The following is a 24883-nucleotide window of genomic DNA, read 5'->3' on the forward strand; positions in this document are numbered from 1 at the left end:
TATGAATCATTGGCCAACAGTTGATACGAGTAACCCCCTGCCCCAATTCTTGCCCTAGGCCCTAAGGCCTTCCTGGACGTGGGAAATGGGCAATTTGATGATGTTTTCGAAAGTGAGCAAAAAGGGCGCAAGGGTCCAATGTTTAAGGGGTCACAGTGTGTCTGTAAAACTTTACACAAAATATTATTAAAGCCACAACAGCAGAGAGCAAGTTGCCCAATACGTTTATTAAACGAGTCTGTGACCTCCATTACACAGAGCACCATTTACTGATCAGACTTTTACATAGGAACGTCACAGGCCCACAAGGGATCATAGGTAATTCCCATCACGAATGTGTTGTCAGCTGCAGACTTATGGTAGGGAGCACATAAAGTGCACACAGGGGGCCCAAGTGAGCATCCTTGTTGAGGACAATAAAAGAATTTGCACACGCAAACGAGGGGCATGGGTGTGCAAGAGGGGGTGACTCCTAGACGCTTAACAAAATGTGTCACTTTCTTTTTCACCATTCCGCCAGCCACTCTCGTTGCCCTGACAACAACAAATAGTTGAAGGATTTTACTTTTGGATATTAACTTGCGATTTTCAGTTTTCAAATCATAAATATCAGGTAATTCATCAGTTTTTCACATTAAAGTTTTGTTTTTAGGGGTAAGGTTTTTATGAGCGTAGTGCAGTAGTCTCTTGACCTCTACACTGACTCTACTCTGTGTTTTGGCCTCATGGTGAGACGACTCTGTTTTATTTCGTCCTTGAAGGTTGAGGCAGCAGGCAAAGCAGCAGCAGCAGCAGGCGAGTAGCTTGTGTGCCAGCAGTCAGTCCAATGCCAATCCCTCCTCCTGCCCCACATCCTCTGCCCCCTCTTCCTTGGCCCCGCCCTCCGTGCCCAAATACAAAGCAACTGAAAAACCGGACAAATCGGACAAGGCTCCGAAACGGGCGGCCATAACCCCCTTCCACCACCGGCTTTCTGTTGACCAGCAACAGCAGTGTCCAGAGCAGGACTCTGGGGCCAACTCTCAGCTGGCTCTCGTGCCTCTGGACGCTCCGCTAGACACCCTGCCCGGCTGCAAGTACCCCAAACCTCTGTCAGCCATCCGGAAAGGCCCAGAGTCCCTCCTTCATTCCCCGGTCTCCCCACTACCCCCTACGTTAAGTCCGCATCCCAGGGTTCAAGACCCTGAGGCAATGGAGGCCCCAGTAGGTTTGCCCCACTGCCTGGAGGGTGCCCCGGTGCCTCCTCCTCCAGAGATGAGTGAGACGGCCCTCTACGCAGTATCTCTGCTGCCCCGGGATGCAGGTGGGGGCTGGTGGAAGAGCTACAGGAATCCTAGAGTGGACAAGGCTGAATTCAAGCCTCCAGAACTCACCTACGATACAGTGGAGAACAAAGCAGACACAAGTGAAGGAACGCCACTGAAGAGGTATGTGTTCACACATACTATGGCTATGTGATATTATTAACTTATTATTAACATATATACACTGAACGACCACTGGACTGGGAACACCTTGTATCTACACTCACTGTCCATTACATCAGCTCCACTGACCTTACACGAGCACTTTGTAGTTGTACAATTACAGACTGTTGTTATCATTGTTATCAGTCATTTTACCTGACACCAGCTTTATTGATTTATTATTACTTTTATAATTGTTCATTTTTTTTTGTTCAATGCTTTACACACACTCTTAGTGTGCTATGGTGAAACAGGATACTTACCGATGCTATTAAATGGCCTTTGTGTTTTTTCCAGGCTTTACACACAGACATACAGACGGTTTAAGATCTCTGAGGAGCGGCTGAGGGAGCACATAAGCACCCTTGGCTTCCTGCAGCAGCCTGGAGTCGAGGGGCTCACGGACCCTGGGGACGACCCTTATGACTTCAAGGAGGGGGACATCGAATACAGCTTCCCTACGACCAAGAGACTGAAGGGCCCCGGCCGGGACCCCAACCGGAAATCGAAGGTAGGCAAACATCAGTGCAGTTAAGTGACTGGACATTGTACAGTCGTATGCAAACATACAATTGCATTTAATTGTAATTTAGAAAAATGTGCTCCTAATAACCCTACAAAACCCTGCACACCACCAGAACTGCCCCCATCAGAGTAAGATGACATCTTTAAATACTGTTTATCTGAGTAGCCAGTTTTGGTGCTCTGCTGGGCCTTGTACCAGACGCTACCCTTTTAGGAAGGCTGTAGTCTAGATGTTGCACAATTTCTGTGAGAATTTGTAATGTGTTTGTGTCAGTTTGTAATGTGTGTTTGTGTGTGTTTCAGGGAGAGGAGATGAATAGCAACAATGCAGTGCCTGAAGGAAAAGATGCCATGTCCATTTTTAGCTCCGCTCCTAAATCTGGTGAGTCTGCAGCCTGCACACACACCTTTAAAGAGAAATCAAGAGTTAGAGCCATTCTCACTGAATATTTCCATGTTTTTCCAGAGGAACTGGCTCAGGATGACTCTGGAGCCAAGGCCAATCCTCCTCTGACAAGAGAGAAGGACTTGATAGTGCTCATCTCTGACCTGGAACATATCTTTTGTGAGGAGGAAGAGGACCTGGGGGTGAGTAACTTCTTAGAGTCCATTTTTCCCAAGATTTAACTGATTTACTGATAAATGGACTGCATATGTATTATATTACACATAGCCAAGATGCTTATTTATTATATTATACATTAAAAAAATGTAATTTAACATAAAACAGCAATTTATCATATTTCAAATGTAAAAATTCTAATATATTGAGTTATAAATAACCAAGCTATATTTTTTGCCAAAACCTAAGCAAATAACTAAGCCAGGATATTAATTATAACCCTTAGTCAAGGGTTAATCATGTTAACTATAATTATATAATTACAATTAATTAAGATCATTGTTGATTTCAGAATAAAACATCAGATTTCAATAGTCAAGATCATACTCTTTACATAGAGTACTCTGTATAGACTCTGTATAGTCTGTGTTTCATGAAGAATGGTCCAATAGCATTGCTCCAAACATGACATTAACTCTGCTTTAAAATTAGGACTATTTTTGTTTTTTTCCTATCTTTTTTCATTTTGTTGTCATTTTGATTTATATTTGGTATTTCTAGCTTTTTGTAAGGAATGTAAAAGTCAATGTAAGAATGTGAAACACTAAATAATCAAATTAAAATAATATTAACAATACATTTCCTTGTACTTACAAAAACCTGCTAGGATTGGCAACACTACATATGAATATAAAGGTGTTTGTCACTTCATATTTTTTTTTCATAAGAAGTTGAAGTTTTGTTGGAATTACAACGTTAAAAATAAATCCCAATGGTCAGTGGAAGCAAAAGATGGGTATGTGAGTGGGGGACTGGAAAATATCTTTATCCACTAAAGTCTGCAACGCAGAACAAGTTTGGAAAGGACTGAGTTAATATAAGAGTTGTAAAATGTTAATGCTGCCAGTAACTGACTATGGAATAGCAATAGAGAAGCTTAATTGTTCATGTAGTTTTTCTGTAGGTAGAGCTGTGTGTTAATAGTATTTACTAAAAAACCAACCGCCCTAAACTTTGACTTTGTTTACATTATGACAATATCCTTTTGTCACGTTTTTTTTTTTTTTTTTGATAAATCAGTGGGATTGCATTTTATACAGAAATGTTTCTTTCTAATTAACGGTATCTTGAATTAGATGTGTTAAAAGCTAATTGATGTCCAATGGAGGGATGCTAGTAGTGTTGTCACAATCAGAGCCAATAAATCTGATAAATGTGAATTTGCCTATTGCTTGAATATCCCTGAACTTTTCCTTTTCACATATTGTCTAGACCCCTTTTCCTAATCATCAGCAGTCAGCAAAGACTGTGGTCCCGGGAGCAGAAGAGCGTCCTATTGGGATTGATGGAAGAGTAGCAGTGCCATATCCCTCAAGTAAGTCAGTCTGCCTGTAGTTAATCATGTAGAAACTAGTGTTGTAGCTCAGAACGTAAGTGACATGACCATACTAAGACTGAGATTGTTCTATCGTTCTAACTTAATTTTCTACTTCATCTCACAACATTATCAAGTTCGGAGGCTGAAGGCTGGCTCATGCTTCCTCTGAGACGAGGGGGGACAGAGACAAATACAGGACATTAATTTGTTTGAAACCAAACTCCAGTTCTAAAGTCAACAGCACTAAATTGAGAGCAGTAAACCGTAACATATTTTCTCTTTATTTTTGTCTCTTGCCCCACCCCATTTTCTGTCTCTGTCCCTCTCTCTCTCTCTCTCTCTCTCTCTCTCTCTCTCTCTCTCTCTCTCTCCCCGCTCTCAGCAGTAGCAGAGCTCCAGCGAATGTTTCCCACTCCACCTTCTTTGGAGCAGCCCCATGCATTTTCCCCAAACATGACATACCGTGACACGCCCAGCCAAGAGCCCCCCGCCCCCTCAGCCAGCTTTGACCATCCTCTCAACCCCCACGCCAACAGCCAGCTCAGTGACCTTAAGATGGAGGTGGAGGATGGCATGACCAGCCCCAAAGCAGATGATACACGGGTATGTGATGAAAATTAAAGAACAAACTGATTTTAACAGCAGCCTAATTTTGAAAGCACTCATTTGTGTACTTTATGCAGTGTAGTATTCTCCAGTGTTTTAGATAACAACATGAATGAGTTCTACATTCTAATGGATGGTGCTTGTTACTTCTTAAAATTAAGTGTATTAGCTACTTCTGTAGCTGATGTTCAGTTGCTATGGAGTATTTCCTTAACCAGCCATTCATCGAACAGTTCTTTAGGGAATCAAATGTGGATCTCCAATGACATCACTCAAAAGTACCATAATACTCTTAGTATTAGTTGTACTGTTAGTATAGGGCCCATACTGTATACAGGTTTCCCCTCCTATGCAGGACGTCTCATTTGTGTACCGTGTCCCGTTCTTTCAGCCACAGTTGGGCTGTTCCATGTTTGCCCCTCTGCGGACCCTGCCCAGCCAGTGCCTGCCACCTCTGAAGATTCCCGAGCAGTGCTACTACAGACCCTCCTGGGCCCTGCTGCCCAAGATGGAGCACTATTGCCTTCCCTCCCAGGCCCCGTTCATAAGAGATGGATATGTGTAAGTGCAGATGATTCTTGGTTTTTTAGATTTGAGGCTTTAAGTGCATGTGTTAATCTGAGCGCATCTAAGGCATTCTTTCTGTGACAAAACGTTCTTGTAACCTAATCAGATGTATAAACAAGCCTGTGACAATTTAAGAAATGGCTAAAGTAGTGGAGATAGGGGATATCCCTGCAATGGAAAGTGTAGAGTACCTTGATGATGGGTTACTTAACTCTGAGCTAATGTGGCCACACAGATTGGTGATTTTATATCTCTAACACACCTAGTAAATCGGCTTATTGGGTTGTAAATTTGGTAATTAAGTTGGTGAATCTGAACAAAGAAATTAAGCTGTATTGCACTGCACTCCTTTAGGAGTTCAGTTTGTCTTCTCTATATCCTAGGACCAATAAAAATAGCTAATTGTTTTATGAAAGTATTTTTTTTTTTTCCCCCTAAAGTTTGTCACCTCAGATGAAGAATCAAATTGTTGTGTTGTTCCTGATTGAATCAGTTTATACTTTGTAGACGAAGACCCACCATAAGGGGTAGCTTTGCTTAAAATAGGTTTAGTATGGAAGCTCTAATACATCTAGGTAACTGGGTGTCAGTAACAATGGCTGTTTCATAAAGTGATATATCCCTGGAAAAGCTAATGTTTCTCTTTTTTCCTTCTCCTACAGCAATGTCCCGAGCATCACCAACCTGCAAGACCAGGACTACAGCCAGATGAGCACTGGCACCGCCTCTGTGGGCACCGTGGGTGGAGTCCTCCCTTCTCCGGCCGAACCCCGCTTCTCTGTCCCCACACCGCGGACACCCCGCACTCCTCGTGGTGTAGGCACAGCAAGTGGGCAGGGGTCAGTCAAGCAGGATGGAACGGAGCTAAGCTCTCCTGTCTCCACACCCTCGGCTAGCCTTCCACTAAGCTCAGTGGAGCCGGTGGCCTGCGGGCCAGCTTTGCCAGAGGCGCACAGCCTTTACGCCATTCTGCTATTATCTGACTCCGTCCTGGACGTCTTTAAGGACCGCAACTTTGACAGCTGCTGCATCTGTGCCTGCAATACTAATGTGAAGGGTGCAGACGTGGGCGTCTACATCCCAGACTCCACACGGGAAGACCAGTACCGTTGTATGTGTGGCTTCAGTGCCATAGCTAACCGCAGACTAGCGCATGGTGCCGGCCTTTTCCTTGAGGACGAGCTAGACATCTTTGGGCAAGGCTCAGAGGCTGGACGCGCTGCCGAAAGGAGGCTGGCTCTGTGCCGGAGGGAGCCGTCTGCTGGAGCAAGGCGAGGGGTTCAGGAGCCACCCATGGCCGTTTTAGGCCTGATTCAGGAACAATGTTCTCAGCCCATCTCCTCACTGGCTTCACTTCACAAACCAGCCACTTGCTCTTGTCGCAGCCGACAGGGGGCACTCTTGCAGAGCTGGGCTGCTGACCGGCTGTGGGCAGACAGCAGCGACGCATGTGTGGAGTGCTATAATGTGCTGGTGCAGGGGATGCAATATGTTGACAATGCGACAGGGGGCAAAGTAGAGCAAGCTTTGGTGAGGAGCACCGCCCTACACTCCTGGCCCCATACGAATGGTGAGTGATGAGCCATGGTGACAAATGATTTAGAGTACATCACTGGGAAGAGTCAATGCTTGTGTGGGTTACAGGGGTATAAATCCACAGGGCTGCTGAGCAGTGGAACTGCATTCTCTGGAATGATGAACAGCCATCCAGTATTTGTGGGATGAATTGGAGTGGCTTTTGTGATCTAAAACTAAACTCATACATGTCTTCACTAATTATCATATGGCTATATGCATCAAATCAAAGAGGGGTCTTTAGGAAGTATTTAGGAACCACAGCAACTCGGCTACAAAATATTAGACCTCATAAAATTACAGCTTGATGAGGCACACAGTGTATAAATGTCGACAATATTCTAGTATCTTAATAACTGTATAATAAGTTCCAAACTTGCTGTTATAGCTACAGAGGGGGAACCAACTCCATATCAATGCATATGGATTTAGGATTTGATGTCACAGAAGCTCCTGTAGATTTCCAGTATTTTTGTCCATATGGTGTATATTTATAATAATAAATATGGTTAGTGAACAAAGAAACAAAGAAACAAGAACAAAAAAATTCAAATGGTAAAATTGAAATACTTTGGAATGGGCAAATGAACAGGTGTTTGTTTTTGTGCTCCCACAGTGTTGGACATTAGTGTGCTGTCCTCTCAGGATGTGGTCAGGATGTTACTGTCCCTGCAGCCCTTCCTGCAAGATGCCATTCAGAAGAAGCGTACTGGACGGACCTGGGAAAACATCCAACATGTTCAGGGTCCACTCACCTGGCAGCAGTTCCATAAAATGGCGGGACGAGGCTCTTACGGTCAGACCATGTGACTTTCTCCTTACCCCTGCTTGTTTTCTTTAAGCAATTTAACAAGTGCTTTGATTGACAGTAGGTCGTTTGTATGCCCAACAATTTTAATTCAGTTGTGCTGTACTCACATTGTTATAAAAATTGACAAAAAATGAGTATTGAACATGATAGATTACTTATTCATCTTCTGTAACTGAAGCACTTTAAACTGGCATTTGATCAGATCTGTGCTCCCCAGTTTGGGAAACACTGGTTATCACGTGTTTGGGGGTTGATAAGGAAATAACTAAACTAGGCAGAAAATCCTAAAAAAATATTAGAATTATAAATCTTTAAAAGTATTTTTGGACAGTTATTTTATTGCATAATTAAGAAAGAAAGGACTGACAAAGCAGAAACAATGCATGTAGCCCCCCCAATTCTAAAAGTATTTTTAAGGAACAAAAATATTGGATTTGTATTAGTACCATCCAACACTCAATGTTAAATTATCAATACTAAAAATGAAAAATTGATTGTAGTAATATCATCTAAATACCACAGAATCTCAATCAATTGGATCATCCAATGTTCTACACCCTCAAAGTTTACTAATTTAACACTGATATAGAAGCTCTGCAGTGACTGGATGAATATATTTCTCACCAAATTTTCTTGATTTGTTCTTTGACCACCAGGTTCTGAGGAGTCTCCTGAGCCCCTCCCCATCCCCACGGTGCTAGTGGGTTATGACCGTGACTTCTTGGCCTTCTCCCCTCTCGCTCTGCCTTTCTGGGAGAAACTACTCCTGGAGCCATATGGCGGTCAGCGGGACATTGCATATTTGGTCCTTTGTCCTGATAATGACCCCTTACTCAAAGGGGCCAGGGCCTTCTTTCAGGAACTCAGTGCTGTCTATGAGGTACTGCAGTTTATACTGGTTTATATAAAGTAAATACACTTTAGAAATCACAGTATACAATAACTCAGAATGCATTATAGATACATTATACATTCATAATGTATTGTACTGTATTTTTCACATATTAAATGGGATTAAATATCCTATTATATTTAGATATGAAGCACCTCACTCACTCATGTTTGGGAACTTCTCCACAAGGGGGCGCTTTCTATCAATTTTCACTTTCTAACTCGTCCCGTTTTATCTCCAGTCTTGTCGGCTGGGGAAGCACCGTCCACTGGCCCGAGTGTCCAGAGATGGTATAGTGAGAGTGGGGTCAGAGGAATCTGAGAAGCTGGAGGAGGACGTGGTGGATGAGTGGCTTGCTGCACCTTGGGCTGGACAACACCAAGAAGACCATTTCAGCAAACTGAAACTCTATGCTCAAACCTGCAAACACAAACTAGGTGGCTATCAGATAAAAATACATTTCATATACAGTACAGTGCAAAATTTAGAGACCACCCAAAATTTCAGAACAGCCATTAGGTCAAATTTACAGCAACAGGAAAAAGCTGAAATTTATTACAGATCCCTTTCAGATTTTAAAAGTAATCTACAGGCATAATTTTTCCCATCTCCAAAATTCAGAATTAGAATAATTGGAATTGGTTTCCATTTCTGCCTCTTATAAACTGACAATTATAAGCCTCTGATAGTTATAAGCAAAATTTTTTTTCCATAAGGGATATTAAGGGAATTTCTAAAATGAACCTTAAACTGCTCAGCTTTAGGGCGATTTTTTTTCTTTTAACGATGGTTTAATACAGAGAGAGCTGAGAATTTTAACATGAAACATGCAGATCAAGTGCATTTAAAAACAAAACAAAATTCTGAGAATGCTTTCAGACTCCAAAAGGTTAAAGCCTGTGTTCTGAGAATTTCAGCAGTTTTTGTTTGATTTGCAAAATGTCCTCTTTTCAAAAATGGCAGCTTTAAATGAACACTAGGTAAAATTTGGTATATTTGCTCCTGGCTCCCCCTCAAGGGTAGTTTCCTACCCTCCTCCAAAAGTTACATAGTGCAGGTTCTGCAGTGCTGAGCCTGCAGTAGTAGCGGTAGATGCCCCATCCTCCCTACTACAGTTTTAGTGGTCTGCCAGGTCAAAGGTATAGGGATTTACACGGTACTTAAATGCAATTAAAACTATTTACAGCAGCAAATGTTCCCACAATTAGCTGTAAAGTGCATATGGTGCTGAGGGCTGCATATGGAAGAACACTTAATAAAAAGCTTTCTGAGATCAACCCAAAAATTAATCAGTATGTTAACACATTCAATGACACAAAGCAAAGCAAACTTTTAGTTTAGATTAACTAATTTTTTACACTGTATGGCCCGTTACATGCTCATATAATTTGTTCTCATTGTAATGTTTTCTCTCCCCAGCTTCTCAGCTATCTGCCCTGTCAGTGGACAATAGTCTTCTTACGCCCCCGAAGCCTCAACCCAGTCCAGCTTCTGCCCCAACTGCCCAGTCTGCTCCCTCCAGTCAGCCCACCCCTGACACAGATCCAGCAGCGGCAGTGACAGCCCCTCCTTCAGGGAACACTCCCACCCCCACGAGCACCAGCACGACCCAGAACAGCTCCACCGAGCCAGGACAGAGTGAGAATAAAAGTGTCCCCAACTCCACACTCAACCCAAACCAGGCAGCAGAGTCTAGCGAGAAGTAAGTGTGTGCCATAAAGTACAGTAGATAAACTCTACATTCATTAGACACATTTGGGTATTCAGTATATTTCTCACAATATCACAAGTCTATCACACAAGGACAGGCACCACTGATGCAAGGGGAGCTGAAAATATAGCTGTGCAGCTCTGAAGAAATGGTAGGTATGGGTTTGGTACTGACCAGCTGTCTCTCTTATCTCAGTAACTCTGCAGAGAGAGAGAGAATCGGCATTCCAACAGTGGCAGACTCTGCAGACAGTCACGTCCACCCTCCGGCCATCGTGCTGTACCTGGTGGACCCTTTCCTGTGCTCAGCCACAGGGGCAGGGCCAGGGGAGGAGGAGGAGGCAGAGGAGGTGGAGTCCAGCAGCGTGTGGTTGCTGTCATTACTGCGCTGCTTTACAGACATGCTGAACTTACTGCCCGAGAGCATACAGACAGCTCTGGTGCTGCAGGTCAGTATACGCACACATAATATTCTTAAGAAAATCAGACATAACCCATTAAGTTAATTTACAAGCACCTAATTAATATGTTAATGAGACTCAGCCTTTATGAGTCTCTTATGGGGTTTTCCATTGCATGGTACCTCCTCGACTCAACTTGAGCCAAGTTGACCACCAATCTAAGGAGTGTTTGAACCTCTTCAAAAGACCACGGTGTAATATTATGAGCTGCTGTTATGAGTGGGATAAGAACAAATGTGATCTCTGCTGTAGGAAATGTTACAGATGGCTAGTTTGCGCTTTTCGTCTGCAATTCATCATTATTGACAAGTCTCTCTGGCCAATCAGTGCTCTGCGTCACATATAGTCCTTATTAGGCTCGCTTGGAACCGCACACAAGCAAGCACTAAAAATCCGTATGAGTTTCACATATCAGGTACCAGATTTGTTTAGTGGAAAAGCAAAAATGCAAAGCCCAGCCAAGCTGAGTAGGTACCATGCAGTGGAAAAGCACCATGATTAATCAGACATGGACATATGATAGCTTTGAGAGCTTCAGATTGTTGTTCTGTGTAAAATATAACTTTTAGCTCACAATTTCAAGGGCAAAGAGTTTCATTCAATTACTCATTCACTCACACACACACATTTAACAGAATGCTGCACGCTATATGCTGTTAAGTACATTGTTTGCATGTATCCTTATTGTTTCACAATCAAGTATTGTTAGTAGGTATATTCTGAACAGCTATGAATGATTTTGTTTCAGGTGGTGCCATGTCAGTATCTACTGCAGCCGGCCAGTGGAGAGAGTCCTCTATATCTGCAGCATCTGCGCTCTCTGGCCTTTTCAGCTCACTCTCAGTGCAGACGCAGACTTTCCACACAGACGCAGATCAAATCACTCACAGGTTTCGGTCCGGCTGCCACCATCGACTCTCTGCTCAAGAGCCCAGAGGTTAGAAGATGTGGAAATGCAGAAATAGCCATTCAACATGAGCACCTGAGTTTATTAAACACCTAAATGTTATTGCAGCAAAAGGGGACAAACTCCTTCTAATTTACCTTAAAAGTACAGCTTTAAAATCATTTTAAATTTCCACTGACATGTAATATGAAGATTAGAGCCTGTATTCTTGGTACTCCAGGCTCAGCACAGCAGAAACTGCACTATGTATCTTTTGGAAGAGGGTAGGAAACCAACTTGCACTCCGTGCCCTTCCCTTCAACTTTAGGACATTGCAATAAAAATTAATTACATTCTGCAACTGTAGGGGAGGGCGGCACGGTGGCGCAGCAGGTAGTGTCGCAGTCACACAGCTCTAGGGACCTGGAGGTTGTGGGTTCGATTCCTGCTCCAGGTGACTGTCTGTGAGGAGTTGGTGTGTTCTCCCCGTGTCTGCGTGGGTTTCCTCCGGGTGCTCCGGTTTCCTCCCACAATCCAAAAACACACGTTGGTAGATGGATTGGCAACTCAAAACTGTGTGTCTGTGTTGCCCTGTGAAGGACTGGCGCCCCCTCCAGGTTGTGTTCCCACCTTGCACCCATTGATTCTAGATAGGCTCTGGACCCCCCGCGACCCTGAACTGGATAAGCGGTTACAGATAATGAATGAATGAATGAATGAACTATATGGGAAACCCAGGAGCCAAAATACCAAAACTTACCTAGTGTTTCTTTAATATTAAATTGGGGAAATACTAGCAATAAATAACAACATTAAAGATTTGATATTTGAAGGAACATATAAAGGGTATTAATAGAGGTACCCCTTTTGCTGCAGTGGAATATTTCTTTAAGGATTTGAAGGCATTCAGCAATGAGAACATTAGCAGGGGCAGTATCCTCTTCTTACGTAAATACATCTTATTGTTTTGATCTTTGGCAGAACCCCAGCTCTATGCAAGTGTACTCTCCTCCCTTCATCCTGGGTCCTATGCGCAGTAAGCAGCCAGAGGCAGGAGATGTGTGCTCAGAGGCTCCTGCCCGCTACAATGTTCTCTTTGTGGGTTACTGTCTCTCCCATGACCAGCGCTGGATCCTTGTGTCCTGCACTGACCAGCAGGGGGAGCTCCTGGAGACCTGCGTAATCAACATAGATGTCCCCAACAGGTAGGAGCTGCCCCTGACCACATGTGTTCAGAGTACCTCTGTCGTGCATGTGCTATTACTTGGGTATTCTGTTGCATGCTATTAGCAAGAAGTGATCTAAATAGCACAAAAAAATGGTCCTACTAATTGAATAGTTGTCTAAGCTGTTGTTTTCTGTGGAGACCAGCGGCAGCTCCGTGCAGAGGACTCTGGGAGCGGCCATATTTCAGCCTTCCCTGTCCTTTATGTGTCTCTCTACCATGTATTAAAACCAAACGAAACATGGACGAAGGTGTCTGGACTTGTCTGTACCACCTGTGCGTCTATTAAAACTTGTTTAATCTTTTAAATGAAATGGGAAGTGCAGAGATTGGTTTAATCTTTTAATATATTTAATATCTAAATATGAAATCATGGAGAACTACATACACAAGTTGAGAAAAATAATGTATTCAAAATATGAATGAACTTTCAGGAGGAGTTAAAACATTGAAGGCAAAAGGAAAACAAAATAAGCAGTGTCTCATTCGCATACATCATTTGTCTCCAACTCTACACGCTCTTGGGGCAGACTAACCTTGTGTTTTTAAGTGACACACCCCAAAGCAGCCAGCAGATAGCAGATTGCTTCCCTGTCTCTTTGCTGTGGTGTGAGTACAGCGTACGTTTATAACCGTACAGTTTCTTCATCAGAGGTGGTGAAATGAAAAAGCAAAAATCCTCTCCTCAATTTCATTTCAACTGCTTGGCTTCGCTTATCATCTCCCACCAGCCTCAGGTGTGTCAGGGCGGTTGAAACACCATTCTGGGAAGGATTTCGTATTTACAAACCTGAATTGACTACATCTGTTCTTCCACAAGTGTAGAAACTGAGTGTTGGCCCTTGCTCAGGGACTGCATCTCAAATCCCTTCCTACTCCTTGTAGAATTCACTGCACAGGTCGTGACTAAGGCATGTACATATGCTACATTCCTGAAGTATCACTAAATACTGAACTCAGAGTCACTTTGTGATAGTGTTAACAATTTAGAATCTTAGAAGATAAGGTCCCTTATTATCTGCCCAGGACTGTTTGTCTAAACAGAACTTGCTAAAATATCCTTAATAATAACTTAAGTAATTTTCGTTAAAGGAATGCTGGGAAGGACTGGATTACATTATTGAATAGACTTGTATACCATGAAAATGGCTGATGTGTACTGGGATATTCACCAGAGAAGTACATCTTTGGGGTATCTTTGACCCACTGCTGAAATTCATTGTGGCCACATACTGAACAGAAGTATGTAGGTAGGGGTTGTATGAGTAGTGATTTTTACTAATTGACTAGTAATTCAGAAAAGGAGTGGACTGGTCATCATTTTCATAGTGGTTAACACTGGGAGCACTGTTTATGAATTGCAGAAGTATTTTTATTGTAATGCATCCATCTACAGTTTTTCTTCCTTCCGACTTGTCGACCGCTCCACACTCTGGCAATTAGTCTACACAACCCTTATATGGAGCATGCCGCTTCTAATACTCAGTGTTGAATCTACAGGGATATTCAGATTTGCTAATATATATTATGTGAAATGTTTATGAACAAAGTACATTTACATTTATTTACATTTATGCATTTGGCAGATGCTTTTATCCACAGCACGGTTTATACAAAATACCTTACATTGAGTGCAATATGCCAGGAAGTAATAAGTGCATTAAAGAAAGACATTCAGTGCAAAAGATACTCTCGGAAGAGCTGGGTTTTCAAGGATTTCTTGAATGCGGAGAGGGTTCCTGTTGCTCTGATAGTGCTTGGAAGCTCGTTCCACCAGCGTGGTACCAGAGATGAGAATAGCCTCGACTGACCTGTACGGGGGGTTGGTCGTGTTAGTTGGTGCTCCTTTGAGGAACGGAGAGGGCGGGCGCGTATGCAAAACCTGGAAAATGTTTTGTTTCTATGCTTTGATTGTGGGACATGATAAAAACCAGGGGAGTCTAGAAACAGGAGGGAAGATTATGGCTACCAATTTACACATCATTTGAGGACTGCAAGGCCTAATGATGTGACTGAATGTGAAAGGATGTGTGATGTTTACATTGTATTTATTTATTCATTCTTTCAAAGGTCTCGACGTCCTAAGTTCTCCCCGCGCAAAATAGGGCTGCAGAAACTGTGGGAGTGGTGCATCGGCATCATTCAGATGACGTCGCTACCCTGGCGGATTGTGATTGGCCGACTGGGTCGATTAGGTCACGGCGAGCTGAAAGGTGCGAGTCTTCTGTGGTGTAGATTCAGCAGTGTCAGCCCTTTTTTTCTTTTTTCTAAACCATATCACTCTTTAGATATAAGATATGTAAAGAAATCGACCAAGAAAAACAGATAAACTTTACCCCCTCACCACAAATATAGCTGTTCCGCCAGTAATTAGTGCCTGAGACTAACTTACTTTAATTTGGTACTGCAGCTACAAAGCTGATGTAGCTAATACATAAAATGACCATGTCTAATGACTCACTCTAGGTGATGTTGAAAGTAAATATGGTAGGCACCTAAGATTATTGTTATTTAAGTGTATTTATCTTTTCAATAAATGTGGTGCTGGAACAAGTGTGAAGGACTTTGATTGTATGGGTTTAGATCTAAAATTTAAATTTAAATCACAGATTTAACATAATGTAAATAATTTAACCAGTAAAACTAGGTGTTAGATGATAACTGTAATTCATTTCTGTCCAAAGAAAAACTCTAAAAACCTATAAACATTTACACAGTACTGTATTTCTGACATACTAATGTGGGTACATGGGACATCATGTCCTTGTCAGCATTTAGTGCACTAGCAGCTATTGTGTTTGTTCATGAGCTCATCTAAAGAGGCAGTCTGTGGTACTCACCCATCACATACACCTATGGATTTCATTATTGAAACACGTTTTCATATGTATTTCTCTGTGGGCTTCTTATTTTGTGTCCCAGTATGTTCAGTTTACTAAATGTGTTAATGTGTTTTACATAGAAAATCAACACTTTTACACCCAAAACTTTTGCATATGTGTATGTGTGAGTGTGTTTACTGACATATGTATTTCTTTCTTCCTTTCTCTCTGAGTCAGACTGGAGTCTCCTGCTGGGGGAACACTCTCTACACTCCATCAGCAGACAGCTGCGAGAGGCATGCCGTATGTGCGGCATCTCCGCTGCTGACTCGCCATCCATCCTCAGTGCCTGCCTAGTCTCCATGGAGCCCCAGGGGTCCTTTGTGGTTATGCCAGGTAGGAGCTGCAGCAGTAAGAAGGGGAATAATAATGATGAGTCCCCTTTTTTGCCATCTTTCAGTACCAGAGTATCAAAGAAACTAGGAGGAATGATGCAGCGAAGTCCCAAACTCTGGACGATTAGGACTGTTTCATTAAGTTTGGCTACAACAAGATATTTTACTTTTCTAGAGGAAAAAAGAAGAAAATAAAAGAAACAGTAGGTCATCTGGAATTTATAATAGCAGCATTCAGCACCGCTGCTAAGTGGACAAATGAATCGCCAGTTGGGTTCATAATATGTGGAGGAATAATTGGATAAAATGACTGATTACTTCTATCACTGCTGATACTTCACTCACAAAGTTTATATATATATGTGTGTGTGTGTGTGTGTGTGTGTGTGTGTGTGTGTGTTTGCAGATGCTGTGACCATGGGCTCAGTGTTTGGACGCAGCACAGCTCTGAACCTGCAGACGTCTCAGCTGAACACTCCCCAGGACGCCTCCTGCACCCACATCCTGGTCTTCCCTACCTCCTCCACTACACAAGTAGCCCCCAGCTCCTATCCCACCGAGGACAACCCCGGTACTGAGACAGTCTCTTTCAAATACAACTGAGCTTAAAAGAAAGACTGGCTTTTTCAATGTTGAATTTGGACGCGAAAAAAAATAAAACACGCGACTGTCTGGCACGTTTAACACTCCGAAATTGTGGGAAGAAGCTGGAAGAGGGAGAAGACGATACTAGATTAAAGTAGTAGGAGTGATGATGAATATGTCGTTTTACTTTTAAACACTGCAATTTGACCCACACCCACTGGGTTCACCTCAATCTACAGAAAAGGCAACAGGGGGAGATATAAACTCTGCTGTGTAAAGGTATTTCTGTAGGTCAGTGAGGGCGTTTGAGGCTCTGATTTTTCAGTCTGATTTTAACGCATCTGTAAAATGCAGAAGATAGAACAGGTTTTAACTGAATAATTGATGCAGCGTAAATAACTTTTACTTGCCATGGGAGAATTAATTGGAATCTTCCCTTCCTACTGAAATGGTGCAACAAACACATGGTAGGACTTGGGCTTCGTTTTTTGTGGATTTATTTGTTGACAATATACTCCTCTGCAAAAAAAAAAAAAAAAAAAAAATGGAGGGAGGGAGGTAAATGAGCAAATATCAAACAAATTAATAAAGTAACAGCACTAAAGAAAAAAAAGTCAGTCATGATGCAGTCATAACTGACACAAGATGACTTTTTACAGCTGAAGAGTTAAAAACTTTTATAAATTAGTTTGTGTTCAATGTGAGACTAGGGTTGCAAAGGCATGGAAAATTTTCGATATATTTCCAGTGAAATACCGGTAACTTTCCATGGGAACTTTAGCTTGGGAACTTTGGAAATATTCCAAAATGTAAACTTCCCATAGAAATGTTGGGAACTTTGGGAATTTATGGTAATTGATAGGAAATATTGGATAATTTAAAGGAACTATATCATACACTATCTTCAATGTAGGTTTTTTTTTGTCAGCAGCAGACATGACGCCCAACCACACACTCAAAAAAAATTCCCTTGAAATGGACCTCTTCCCACAATATTTACACTAAAACAAAGACCTTCCATCCACATTAGCTGGTGTGAAATGTCCCCACACATCAGATGATGCACGTGGCATTCTTCTGTTGAATAAAATGGCAAAGTTTAAAAACACTCAATCTAATGGTCTTCAAAATGTTTAATAATTAATGAATAAGTATTAATTCTTGGTTACAGAAACCCATTGAAGCAAAAGAAAATATATATAGAGGGAGTTAGCCTATGCTAGCCTTGGTAAACTAACCTCTTGCTAGCCTACTAGCCTTGGTAAACTAGTCTCTTAAATGAAATTGCTCATTAAGCTTTATTAAGATTTACCAGATCGCAAGCAACTGTGAGATTACATCTTGATTTAATAGTTGCTTAAATGTTCCAATGCTCTTACTGTCAATAAAAATATGAACCTAGACAAAACTTACCTGATTTAGGTAGTGTAGGTCAGTGTCAGGTTTCTAGAAATTATCTGGACATATGCTGTACATGTGATGGAGGAATGAACAGTGCAGGGGGTGTGGTCTCAATAGCCCTTCAGTGTGTAATGTGCCATGTGCCTGGGATTGAGGAGCAGCTTTGCTATTCAACTGTTTTGATATCATATCTAATTATTTTAGCCAAGATTATTCTTCAGTATATTGTTTTTTACCAGCTATATGTAAATGTCTCAGCTTTAGCTTTAAATATTCCCATTTTATTTGCATTAATTGCTGTTAATTCCCATAATTGCACGTTAATTCCTGTTAATTCCCATGGTAAATTTCCCAACTTTGAAAATTCCCAGAGTTTTGCAATCCTATGTGAGACTAAATATTCTCTACAGGATTAAAATCTGGATTCTGATAACCTGAGCATGATATACGTCTCATGACACTTATTGGTGGTCTTTTCAGTGGTAACAGTGTCTTGTTGAAAAATAACTTTTCAATGTAGGGCACCTTTCTGCCTTATTCTCTTGCACTCCAAACCCTTTCTGCAGTTCATCAGTTTGCGGCTAATAGCACTCCAAACTTAGTATATATAAGTATATATAACTAGTTGTTTTCAACAAAGGACTGAAAAATAATTCTTAGTTCTAATGTACATAAATCTATTACTGTCCTATAATGCTACCACCAGATGGTGCCATCTGCCCTCCACAAGTCTAACTGGTCTGTTAATGACCCCCTCTCTTCTCCCGACCTGTCCAGATGATATGTTCGGCCTGCCGTTCCCTGACGAGTTTGATGACAACGACATCAGTCATGACATGATGTTCATCACAGGGAACCTGCACCCTTCCCCCAGCACCTCTCCTGTTCCATCACCTGGGTCCCCCTCGGGCATGGGGGTGGGCTCCCACTTCCAGCACACACGGGTCAGTGTCCACCCCAAACACACTTCGCTTAAACCTCATTTGACTGTGGTATTTGGATTTGGGAAAAATCTTCATAAGCTATTTTATCACATGAAATCAGCTTATATCTTTCCAGTACATGCTTTAGTTATCATTATGAACTATAGCTATGAAAAACATTATAAGAATAATTAAAAACGGGCAAAATTGATTAAATAACTTTAGAATATTTTTTACAGTAATCGCATAATGAGAAATATTGTCTGTGCAATGTGTGATTGTCCACATGCCATTGCTTCCTTAAGAAAACCTTTATAGCTTGGTAACTTTATACATTCCTTACCTCAGTGTACATTCTTTTATACTTGTTTTGCGCAATTTTGTGTGAAATCTTTAAGCAAAGTAACATTTTAAGGCGATGAAACAATTTTACTTGTTTGTTTTTTTTTGCTGTGACTGGGATGATACATTTTGCCCAGCTGTAACTTTTAATCAAGCTGACATATATGATTTATGGATGCCTTATAATAAGCAGGGTCCTTCTATTGAAGTGCTACCAAAACTGTGTAATGTCCCTGGAGGCTTTTCTACTGTGCTGAGGTGATGTGCTAAACAGGAGTGCATATAATATCTGTTTATAGAGTCAAGGAGAGAGGTTACTGTCCCGGGAGGCTCCAGAGGAGCTGAAGCAGCAGCCTCTAGCTCTTGGCTACTATGTGTCCACTGCCCAGGCAGAGGGGCTGCCTCACTGGTTCTGGGCATCCTGTCCACAAGCGCAGAACCAGTGTCCACTATTCCTCAAGGTATGAATTGAAAAGAAGTTTTATTTTATATTAATACAGCTTTTCTTAGCCTCAGTAAGGTTTTATGTTAAAGTTAATGAATATTGTTGATAAACAAACCACAGATAACAAGGTGTTTATGTAGATGTTGACAAGAATCGAATACCTCAGAAGAGAAATACAACACAGTATGAGAGTGCACCTTGTAAAGCGTTTTTTGGTGCTTTTCCACTGCATGGTCCCTACTTGACTCAAATGTACTTTTCCATTAGTAAAATTTATCCCTAATTTTGGCTCCTAATTTTGGTCCCTAATACCTGGAACCATGTGCTTATTTTAGTCCCTGTTCACTTATTGTTCCAAGCAAGAAGAGTTGGGACAACCAAAAAAGGCACTGATTGGCCAGAGAGGATTGTCACTCTACATGAAGTTATGCAGACGTCCAGCACTCACCCATCTGTAAAATCTCCAAGCTAGAGCAAAGATCACATTTGTTTGCATCCAACTCACAACAGCAGCGTGTAAAATTATGCCATGGCTGAGTAAGCTCCAACACTCCAGGCCAGTGACAGCTGGACAGTGCAACAAGGAACTAAAAAAACACCAAATAAACACTATTCTGATCTGCCTGAACTCATGTGCGGCTAAAGTTCCAAACAACAAACAAATAAACAAACAAAACATACAAACAAATACACAGTGATTAAGCAATATTTTATATTATCTTCACTGCTGTGGTGTGTTGCGATGTCACCAGCTGCATTTCAGGGGTGGGGCTATTAAAGTATTAGAAAAGGAACCAGCAGCTAACAAAAAGCATGTATGGTCGAGTAGTGGAGGTAGCAGGCAGAGGAAAAGAGACATTTGTTAGGAGTCCATGAGTGTGTGTGGAGTGTGGAGTGAGTGAGAGAGTTAGAAAATTACAAGCCTGTTCCACGATTTGCAAGACCCATAAAAATGTGTTAAAAATGGTTCTAAATGTCATAATAGAACAACTTATAGCTCTCTGCAAACCAATCCTCTGGGCTCTGAAGGTTCATCCCTATGTATCTGTTGTTAGAGGATCCTACGGACGGCTTTGAGAACCATTGCCTAAAGAACCATGTTCATGACTGGGATGAGGTGTGGCGTTTTACTAATGTAGGCTGTGACTGTGTGTTGTGTGTGTTGTTCATGCAGGCCTCTCTACACCACCACATCTCTATAGCTCAGACAGATGAGCTGGTCTCCAGCAAGACGTCTCAGAGGAGCCCACATCCACTGGACTCCAAAACCACTTCAGATGTGCTCAGGTCAGTGACACTTTGCAGCCTTTTGACAGCACACTCACCAACACCCAATCACAGTGAAGTGGGCAAGAAGGGGTGGGGCTTATGCTCCAAAGACAGGACATCCATTTGAAAGAAAATGTTGGAAAGATTGTGGTTATTAGAGCTTGTTTGGCTGAAACAAAGTATATTTTACACACAGATGAACAAAGGTCAAACGGAATCCTGATCTCAAAAATAGAAAATGGCATTGAACCTAAAAATACATTTTTTACTTAAAAACAACAACAACAAAAATCACTGTAATGAGTGAATTCAGCTAGTTTATTGTGCACTCATTGTGGAAACAGATGTTCAGCTGCACACTCACAGCTTGCATAATCTCTATAGAAAAGCATGAAATAAAATGAGATGCTGTGGAGAATCTGCCCCGTCTCATTCTCACATCATTGCTCCAGTGTGTAGAATAAAGTCTTACAAGAAAAGCAGAAGCTGTTACTGCAGTGAAGAGGCAGAAAATACCTCTTAATACACTTCACTGCAGAGGAACACAGTGTAGCTACAGTGTCTCGAGAGACTGACCCTGCTTACGTTGCCATAAGTTTGCCTCTTGTAGGTTTGGCCGCTTGCTTTGTCACATTGTGTTACATATAAATTCAAGGAGGAATTAAGGAGGAAGTGGTGATCACTTTCTTACTAAAATTATGCTGTTCTTTCTTCGTAGGTTTGTGCTGGAGCAGTACAACGCCCTCTCCTGGTTAACATGCAACCCTGCCACCCAAGACCGCCGCTCCTGCCTTCCTGTGCACTTGGTCATCCTGACACAGATGTACAACTCCATCCTCAATATCTTATAGGACTAGAGGACAGGGGGAGGAGCTTCATGCCTGAAATGTAGCCGCCATCAGCTGCAGCCACGTTTGGGTCAGAGGAAGGAAACGTGTCTGCTCCTGCACTGCCTTTACAGATGGCTATGGCATCCCTAGCATGATCTCCTCGCTTGTACTCTCTGTGGAAAGAGGTGGTCATTTTGGAGGAACTATTGTTTGCATTCGACCATCTCTGATACAAGCCTAGTACAATCACTACCCTTTAACTCTTTTAGCCCTGTGGGGGAGTTCAGAGGCCATGTGGTCCGACCTGGAGGAATGAATGGAGACCTGGAATCCTGCACTTTTGGATCAATATTTCGGTCTCGGATGGCAGCCATACTTTAGACTTTTTTAGATTATTTCCGACCTTCTTCATGATGTACAGTCAGGTGCGAAGCTTTTGCACCCCCAGCCAAGTGGCATGTTGATTTTCTAAGGGAAAAGAAGTACTGAGAACACACTTCTGCATGTTTTAAGGCAAAACTCAAAGTCTTGACAAAATCTGTGCAAATGTTATAGCTCGGGATGCACAAATTGATCGGCCGGTTTTCAGTGTGATTGGCCATAACCGGTGACCAGCCGTCTGTGTTGGTTTTGGTCACAGCAGTAAAGTTAGTCAACCACAGAGCTTAAAAAACACCCGTCTCTCAGCACTTCTGAAATAAAAAGGTTTTTACATTTCTACATATTGTAGAAATCCAAAATTGGAATCAGCAGGACATATTCCAAATAATAAAAAACGTAATTCGGAATCTGCCAATAAGATTGCAATCGGTGTATCTCTAATTAGGGCATGCTTAATAGATCCAGCTTTTTTTCCCAATATTTCAAACTGGATGCCATGTCCAGGGTGTGTTTTTGGCTTGTGCGCACTGATCCTGGGTAGGCTGTAGCCACCGCGTCCCTGAACAGAATGAAGCAGTTAAAGTAGATGAATGAACAAATGATAAAATTAGGCAAATACATAGAAAATGTGCACGGGGCCAAGCACCAAAGCGGGCCACAAAACCCTCACTTGAGAAATTAATATAAATAATTGTGGTTAGTTTCCCAAAACTATGAAATTGCAGTCAGATTTTGTTGCTCTCTGATGTTAAACAGGTGTGCCTTGTAGAGGATGTTCACTTCTATTCACTTAGAAAAATCACCAAAATGTCATTGAAGCAGGGGTGTCTAAACTTTGGCATATGAATCAACTATAGAGGATCATCTGCCCCGAGGGCTGCAGCTGTGTAGAAACACTATGATCAAAGCTGAGAACTATAGCCATGACCTCAGAACGCCTCTGGTTGCTGTCATTCTGTCCATATTCCAACACAAGTGTGGTGGTCTACACTGACTGACTGATAAACTGGTGAATACGCTGAGTCCTTTGAGGTGGCTGGAATGTGGCGCAGTCATTTACACAATGGCCCAATCCGATATGCAAAGTCTGAATCTGAAGTGTGAGCCGTGCAGAGACTCTCTCAGTCCAGCTGATGCCTTTCAGCCGGAGAGGGTGACCCACTCACGTCTGATTTAAACTCTGTCATTTTATTGTTTTTACATCTTTGTAATCTATTGTACAAAGCTCCTCTGAGTTTGGCTCTCACTTTGTCTGAGAGAGAGAGAGAGATAGAAGGCAAAGAACTTCTTCAAATGAAGGCGACTTGTCCAATAATGGCACTTTCAACTCCCTCATTTTTTGTTGTTGTTCTTCGAGGGGTCAGTTTTATGGTTGTAGATAAACATTGCCAACGAATATTTGACAATGAAAATGGAAACGATGATGCGTGTATTTGTTTATAGTGTAAAGCTGACTTTGCAGAGAACTATTTTTCTTATTGAAAGCAAAAATTTGAATAAAAAGAATGATACGTCAAGGCCTTTTTTTGTTTCCCAAATTCAAATCAAAAGCCTTGAGAGATCAGAAATGGTAAGTCTAATTTTAAAGATAATAAAAATTGTAACGGACAAATGTTGAAATGCCATATTTATATATTATATATCCCATTGTATAATGACATATATATCATATCTCTTTCTAGCCACCACAAATGGGGAATTATTGTGGTAGGGGTTTACACAAATAAACAAAACAAACAAAAAAAATCTTTTAAGAGTCAACAGTATAAATGTTTATGGAAAATGCTTTTTTTTGTTTGTTATTTACACCTTGGTCTTCTTGCCTTTTAATTTAATGAGCTAAGTTAATTACTAAACAATGCGGAAAAAGATATATTTATGAAGTGTTTTCTTTTGCTGCAAAATTAAACTTGAAATAGGCAATAGATTTAATTCTGTGTATTTGAGCGTAACACATATTGTATATTTAACTAATATGCATTATTTGCAAGACAGTTTTTTAAAGATGTCAAATATTAAACCATTTTAAAGGCCTGTTGCTCATTCACGGTCACAAAAGAATTCACCCTGTAATTTGTATACTCCTGTTGCATGTTTGTATATACACTTTTCAGCAGTTTTTTTTTAAGCTGTACATTTCATGCCAGTTTGATTTATTTTATTCAGAATGACTCCTATGAAGTTTCTTGTCCCTTTTGCTTTTTATTATTATTATTATTATTGTTATTATTATATTATTTTTTTTGCCTTTTTTGAAATATGAATATACAATATATCCACCTCATTCAAGTACAGCCAAGGGTGCATTGCCAAGATATATGTATACTAAGGACAAATATTTGGGGCAGGTTTGTTACACCTACCATCATTTTGAATATCAAACAGATCTGTCTCTGGGAAGAGATCTGTATCTTTTACACTTTTTTTAAGTAAATTATTCAAATCTGAAAATTCAGTGCCTTGGGTTTGTTATTTCCTCTCTGTGGAACTGCTCTTTAATGGGGCAGTCTTTCATTATTACCAGAAAAAAAAACAACCGCACTAAAGTGATTATCTATTATTATTTTCTATAATACACAACTTAAATTAGATGAAGAAACAAAATGATCCACACACTGTCCCCCACCACATGGCAGGGCCATAGTTAAAATTCATTTTAGTATAGGGCTGTCAAACAATAAAAATATTCAACAAAATAACTGCAGAATTTGCCGTGATTAATCAAAATGTATTGCACTTTTGTTACACAGTCTTTAAGACTGAAGCTTGTAATAATGGATATTTAGTTGTAAAATAAAGAATAAGTGTAAGATTAACACAGTGGAA

The 24883-nt window shown here is 41.3% G+C and overlaps 1 protein-coding gene across 1 annotated transcript in view; it reads left to right on the forward strand.

The window, feature by feature from the left end:
- The window catches only part of LOC136686159 (mediator of RNA polymerase II transcription subunit 13-like), a 140946-nt gene extending 116290 nt beyond the window's left edge, over positions 1-24656 (forward strand). Inside the window, exons 10-31 of the mRNA XM_066659735.1 lie at positions 762-1427; positions 1764-1977; positions 2295-2373; positions 2458-2579; positions 3826-3928; positions 4314-4534; positions 4929-5098; positions 5767-6674; positions 7296-7475; positions 8147-8370; positions 8624-8819; positions 9802-10084; positions 10289-10541; positions 11302-11490; positions 12421-12644; positions 14735-14877; positions 15724-15882; positions 16288-16452; positions 18645-18811; positions 19432-19593; positions 20752-20864; positions 21565-24656. Coding sequence (XP_066515832.1) covers positions 762-1427; positions 1764-1977; positions 2295-2373; positions 2458-2579; positions 3826-3928; positions 4314-4534; positions 4929-5098; positions 5767-6674; positions 7296-7475; positions 8147-8370; positions 8624-8819; positions 9802-10084; positions 10289-10541; positions 11302-11490; positions 12421-12644; positions 14735-14877; positions 15724-15882; positions 16288-16452; positions 18645-18811; positions 19432-19593; positions 20752-20864; positions 21565-21697 — 5074 coding nt within the window. The 3' untranslated portion in view covers positions 21698-24656. The remainder of the gene's footprint in view (positions 1-761; positions 1428-1763; positions 1978-2294; positions 2374-2457; positions 2580-3825; positions 3929-4313; positions 4535-4928; positions 5099-5766; positions 6675-7295; positions 7476-8146; positions 8371-8623; positions 8820-9801; positions 10085-10288; positions 10542-11301; positions 11491-12420; positions 12645-14734; positions 14878-15723; positions 15883-16287; positions 16453-18644; positions 18812-19431; positions 19594-20751; positions 20865-21564) is intronic.
- Positions 24657-24883: the final 227 nt, after the last annotated feature.

Source organism: Hoplias malabaricus, chromosome 2, assembly GCF_029633855.1.
Source record: "Hoplias malabaricus isolate fHopMal1 chromosome 2, fHopMal1.hap1, whole genome shotgun sequence".
In the NCBI taxonomy this organism is placed as follows: Eukaryota; Metazoa; Chordata; class Actinopteri; order Characiformes; family Erythrinidae; genus Hoplias; species Hoplias malabaricus.